Here is a 6,000-nt window from a genome sequence, read left to right on the forward strand (position 1 = left end):
GGGTATATAGAGGAAGGACTGGAGGAGGATATACCATGTATATAGAGGGTGGACTGAAGGAGGGTATATAATGTATATAGAAGGAGGACTAGAAGAGGGTCTATAGTGTATAGAGAAAGGAGGACTGGAGGAGGGTCTATAATGTATATACAGGGAGGACTGTATATAATGTATATAGAGGAGGAATGGAGGAGAGTATCTATATACATTACATACCCTCCTCCATATACATTAGATATCCTGATGCCCTGGTTCTCGGCAGCCATGTGCAGCTGCGGATTCCGTGGGCTCAATCTGGTTCCATCTTCCTTAGTCAACTGGTAGGGATACTCTGCAGCAGTGCCCTCTGTCTACCATACCTGTCTCCACCTGCCCCTGCAGCCAGCTCCCGCTGTGATGTGGAGTGGTGTATTAGCGCAAAATGTGTGGCTCTCTGTAGCCCGTGCATGCATTAAAGGGGTTGTCTCAACACAGACGATAGCGATATGCCCCCATTGTCTGATAGATGCGGGTGGCTGAATGAAAGTGAATTAATTGAATTAACTTGTTTAAATCACACAGCCCTACTTGTCACCTCACCGTCTTACTGTCTTCTGCTGTCTTTGCTACACGCTCATTCTTTGTCACATCCTTGCTTTTACTCTGAGAGTACTTGCTCCATGCCTTTCCCTTAGTAGGATCACCAAATGCTTTACATAGTTCCACCTATGGGGGAAAAAAATGAATGAAGTAACCAGATGCATCATCCTACCCCTGACCATCAGCGATATATTTGGCTTACTCACAGAAATACGGGATGTGTCAATGAAGCTCTTGTTGAAGTGGCTCAGTGCTGCTTTGGCATCGTCTTCTGAGCTAAAACCAATGAAGCCAAATTTTCGGAACTTGCCATCGTTCGTATATTTCAGGGTGCAATCGGTTAAATTCCCAAATGCAGCAAAAAGTTCTCGGAATCTATCTTCCTTCATCTTACGAAGACAAGACAACAAAACCATTGTGTTTTAAATGAGTTTTAATTTCTGCACTCATCAGTTACAGTAAAGCCATCAAGGAAATCCATAAAATCCAAGCGCCCGGCTGACTGGCATTTAAGTCCACTGAGAGGGACACCTAAGCTAAAAAACGATATTTCTGCACACAGATCTTTTTCAATCTGTGCAGAGTGCCCTGTATGTCAAAGTGTGTCACATATGTGATGACGTCCGTGATGAGATGGTCAGTGTTAGGTCCGTGTGTCCGTTGTTTCTGCCCTCTGTCATCCATACGTGCACTGCTAAGGTGCCAAAGAGATTTCCAGAGCATCTCCAACTAGTGGTCAGGGAAAACGTCAAATAGGACCTATAGAGTTAAACGTGTGTGTTTGGTCCAATGTAGTGCAGGTGTCTGTTTTTCCACGGTCGGTGTAAAACCACTGACGTGTGAATAACACATTAAAATCAATGGATCAGTGTGCAGTCCATGGAGAACGAATCCACGATTCACTGCTATGTGAAAGAGGCCTTATACCTATGAAGCAGTGCTTCACATATTCTACCATCTACAATTCAACAGGACCTGTCACCTCTCCGGACGTCCGTTTTAGTAACTACTTGCGTTCCCTATGTAATAATTCTGGAGGCTCTATTCGTATATCAGTTATGACAAGTCTAAATATGGCCTTTAATTTAAAGAGGCCATGCCACCTTCCTGACTTTTTCCTTCACCATGTAATAATACTAGAGCATGTAACCTTATGACTCTATGTTGTGCCATTCATCTGTTATTCCTACTAGACGTTTGTGAATTTATTGCAAACAGTATGCAATGAAGATCCCTTTTCCTCAAGACAGAAGCCCTGCAGAAAACACGAGTTTGAAAAGGCCGGCCAAACGATATATGAACAGCATCAGGAAAGCTCTGATCACAGAGAGCCAAGGTGGATGCATTTATAAATGTGTCCAAATGAATCCTCACAGACAGAAAGGGGTTGTGCAGTGAGTACATATTGATGACCCATCTTCAGCATAGGTCATCAATATCTGATCAGTGGAGGTCCAACTCCCGGCACCCTCGCTGATCATCTGCTTGAAGAGGAGGCAGCGCTCATGCAAGCACTACTTTCTCTTTTCATCTCAGAAGCGAAGTGTAACTACAAGTGCTTGTTCTAATCACTTGTAATTACACTGCGCGGCCGCCGACAACGTGCAGTGCAATCATGAAGAGGAAGCATAGCTCGTACAAGCACTGCTTCCTCTTCAAACTTCTGATCTATGGGGGTGCCAGGAGTTGGACCTCCACTGATCAGATAATGATGACCTATGCTGAGGACAGGTCAGCAATATGTACTCACTGCACAACCCCTTCAACTAAACCATAGTAGGGTCCGTCAGAATTTTTGACAGCAAAAATATTGTGGCAGACTGCCATTGGAAATTCCAGAAATAATGACTTAAAAAGGTAAAAACGCCTAACTTAAAGGAACATCGTACTTGGCAAAATAATAAAGAGGGTCTGTCATTAAGAAATGCTATGTAATCTGCAGGCAGCATGTATAGAGCAGGAGGAGCTGAGCAGATTGATATATAGTTTTATGGGAAAAGATTCAGTAAAACTTGTAATTTAGGCTACTTTCACACTTGCGGCAGAGTGATCTGGCAAGCAGTTCCATCACCGGAACAGCCTGGCGGATGCGGCAATCTGCATGCAAACGGAAAGCATTTGTAGATGCATTGCAAGAACGGATCCGTCTCTCTGGATGTCATCCGGAGAAACGGATCCATTATATATATATATATTTTTCACATTTTTACAGGTCTGTGCATGCGCAGACCGGAAGGACGGATCCGGCATTGCAGTATTTTTAATGCCGGATCCGGCACTAATACATTTCAATGTAAATTAATGCTGGCATTCCGGCAAGCTGCGGCATTTCCTCCGTCCAAAACGCCGTTCAGTGACTGAACTGAAGACATCCTTAACGGATTGCTCTCCATTCAGAATGCATTAGGATAAAACTGATCAGTTCTTTTCCGGTATTGAGCCCCTAGGACAGAACTCACTGCCGGAAAAGAAAAACGCTAGTGTGAAAGTACCCTTGCCCATTTATATCTCTGCTATTTCTGACTTCAGTTGTACACAGGGAGGTGATATCAGTGGCTGATAGCATTCTATATGTAAGTATGTATCAGTTACTGATATTTGTGCATGGGGTGATCTTAAAGGGCTTCTGTCAGCCCACTAAACCGTTTTTGTTTTTTTTGTTTATTAATAATCCCTACACTGCGAGCTCTGCATACATAAGATAAATAATCATTTTGGTTGAGTAGAATTTGATAAAAAGCTATTTTTAAAATATGCAAATTATCTTGCTACCAGCAAGTAGGGCGGCTACTTGCTGGTAGCAGCCGCATCCTCCGACCCTAATGACGCCCCCTCCGCATTGTGATTGACAGGGCCAGGGAACGGAATCGTTCTCTGCTGGCCCTGCCTTTTAGCATTCAAAATCTGGCGCCTGCGCCGCGGCCGTACCTATCTTCAATCTGCGCAGGCGCACTGAGAGGCGGCCGCTCTCTCCTCAATGCGCCTGTGCCGGGTGTAGATGTGACGTCATCGGCGCAGGCGCATTGAGGATCGAGCGGCCGAGCGAGTGGCCGCCTCTCAGTGCGCCTGCGCAGATTGAAGATAGGTACGGCCGCAGCGCAGGCGCCAGATTTTGAATGCTATCTTCAATCTGCGCAGGCGCACTGAGAGGCGGCCACTCGCTCGGCCGCTCGATCCTCAATGCGCCTGCGCCGATGACGTCACATCTACACCCGGCGCAGGCGCATTGAGGAGCGAGCGGCCGCCTCTCAGTGCGCCTGCGCAGATTGAAGATAGGTACGGCCGCGGCGCAGGCGCCAGATTTTGAATGCTAAAAGGCAGGGCCAGCAGAGAACGATTCCGTTCCCTGGCCCTGTCAATCACAATGCGAAGGGGTTGTCATTAGGATCGGAGGATGCGGCTGCTACCAGCAAGTAGCCGCCCTACTTGCTGGTAGCAAGGTAATTTGCATATTTTAAAAATAGTTTTTTATCAAATTCTACTGAACCAAAATTATTATTTAACTTATGTATGCAGAGCTCGCAGTGTAGGGATTATTAGTAAACAAAAAAAAAAAAAAAACGGTTTAGTGGGCTGACAGAAGCCCTTTAAGTTCAGAAAATGCAGAGATATAAATGACAAGTTTTACTAAATCTTTCCCCATAACACTATATATCGATCTGCTCAGCTCCTCCGGCTCTATAACATGCTGACTGGATTTTGTGGCGACAGATCTTCATTAAGGCCGGTTTCCCACAAGCGAATTCAATGTATTGAACTGGCAGTGTGCGTCTGCGAGACTGAACTGAAAATCACTGCATCAGGAAGGGGTTGGCACGGAAAACTAATAATTACATCACCAAAAATTCCTTAATAACATTTTAAAGATAAAAAGATGTTTTAAACAACAGGTCATTTTCTGATGACACATTTCATTTAAAAAGCTTTTTTATGTTTTTATTCCTCAGCGGTTTCTGTACAGTTCTGCACTGGTAGAAGGACAATCAGGTTAAATTGAATATAGTCCAGTAATTACAGCAGTTTACTGGGATGCTTTTGTCATATATCCCCATTAACACATACACAATCTGTACTTATATTGTATTGTAAAACGTAGATGTAACTTGGCAAATTATTAGTATCGTGATAGAAGAAAACACATGATGATAACTTAGTGACCGAGAGAAATATGGACAAATGAGTACACGTGAAAGCCATAAACATGGCAACAGTCCCTGACAGCTGTGGAAAATTGACATCGTTAATTATTAAACAAATACCCCATTAGGGAGATTCTTGACGATCAATCGCGACATCTTGCTTGATATATTAAATATCAGGTGGTAGCCGAATCTCGAAGTAGCTTCACGTTTTGGCCGTGGGCGCCGCCATCTTGGTTTACATCACGTGACTGGCGACGAGCTCTCGCATAGAACGAGACTGACAGGCGCATGCGGTGGGGGAGTGGCCTGCCAGTGATGACGCGCAGTGCTGCAGAGGGCGCTCTAGTGCACTGCACTGTGGATTGAGCCTGGTATGGGCGAGCGGGGCGTTACTTCCGGTTTCCGTGAATGTGGCCGCAGTCCGTCTGTGGCGTTACGTTGTTTGTACGTAAAACGGGCAAGTTAGGAAATTCTTTAGAAAACAGTCATTGAGGTAAAATAATTTCAGGGTTGTGAGAGAAAGTTGGTACTGAGATAAAAAAAAAAAACATTCTTCTCCACACTAAACAATAGAAGAGCAAGCCGCAGTCTTTTGGTGCAACTACTGTGTACTCTACTCCCATTAGATAGTAATGTCACTAGGGGAGATTTATCAAACTGGTGTAAAAGGTGGAATCTCATTGGTTGCTGTGGGCAACTAAGGGCTCTTTCACACTTGCGTTCTTGTCTTCCGGCATAGAGTTCCGTCGTCGGGGCTCTATGCCGGAAGAATCCTGATCAGGATTATCCCAATGCATTCTGAATGGAGAGAAATCCGTTCAGGATGCATCAGGATCTCTTCAGTTCCGGAACGGAACGTTTGTTGGCCGGAGAAAATACCGCAGCATGCTGCGCTTTTTGCTCCGGCCAAAAATCCTGAACACTTGCCCCATTGGAAGGCATTGATCCGGATCCGGCCTTAAGCTAAATGTCGTTTCGGCGCATTGCCGGATCCGACGTTTAGCTTTTTCAGAGTGGTTACCATGGCTGCCGGGACGCTAAAGTCCTGGCAGCCATGGTAAAGTGTAGCGGGGAGCGGGGGAGCAGTATACTTACCGTCCGTGCAGCTTCCCGGGCACTCCAGAGTGACGTCAGGGCGCCCCACGCGCATGGATGACGTGATCGCATTGGACACATCATCCATGCGCATGGGGCGCTCTGACGTCATTCTGGAGCGCCCCGGGAGCCGCACGGACGGTAAGTATACTGCTCCCCCGCTCCCCGCTCCTACTATGGCAAC

At 45.7% G+C, this 6,000-nt stretch overlaps 1 protein-coding gene across 1 annotated transcript in view; it reads right to left on the reverse strand.

The window, feature by feature from the left end:
* Positions 1-4,972, reverse strand: part of RBM19 (RNA binding motif protein 19) — a 60,523-nt gene extending 55,551 nt beyond the window's left edge. Inside the window, exons 1-3 of the mRNA XM_040416639.1 lie at positions 4,839-4,972; positions 786-968; positions 580-705 (exon numbers count right to left, since the gene is read on the reverse strand). Of these exons, the coding sequence (XP_040272573.1) occupies positions 580-705; positions 786-968; positions 4,839-4,874 (345 nt within the window). The 5' untranslated portion in view covers positions 4,875-4,972. The remainder of the gene's footprint in view (positions 1-579; positions 706-785; positions 969-4,838) is intronic.
* Between the last annotated feature and the right edge of the window lie 1,028 nt (positions 4,973-6,000).

The sequence above is a fragment of the Bufo bufo genome, chromosome 2, assembly GCF_905171765.1.
Source record: "Bufo bufo chromosome 2, aBufBuf1.1, whole genome shotgun sequence".
In the NCBI taxonomy this organism is placed as follows: domain Eukaryota; kingdom Metazoa; phylum Chordata; class Amphibia; order Anura; family Bufonidae; genus Bufo; species Bufo bufo.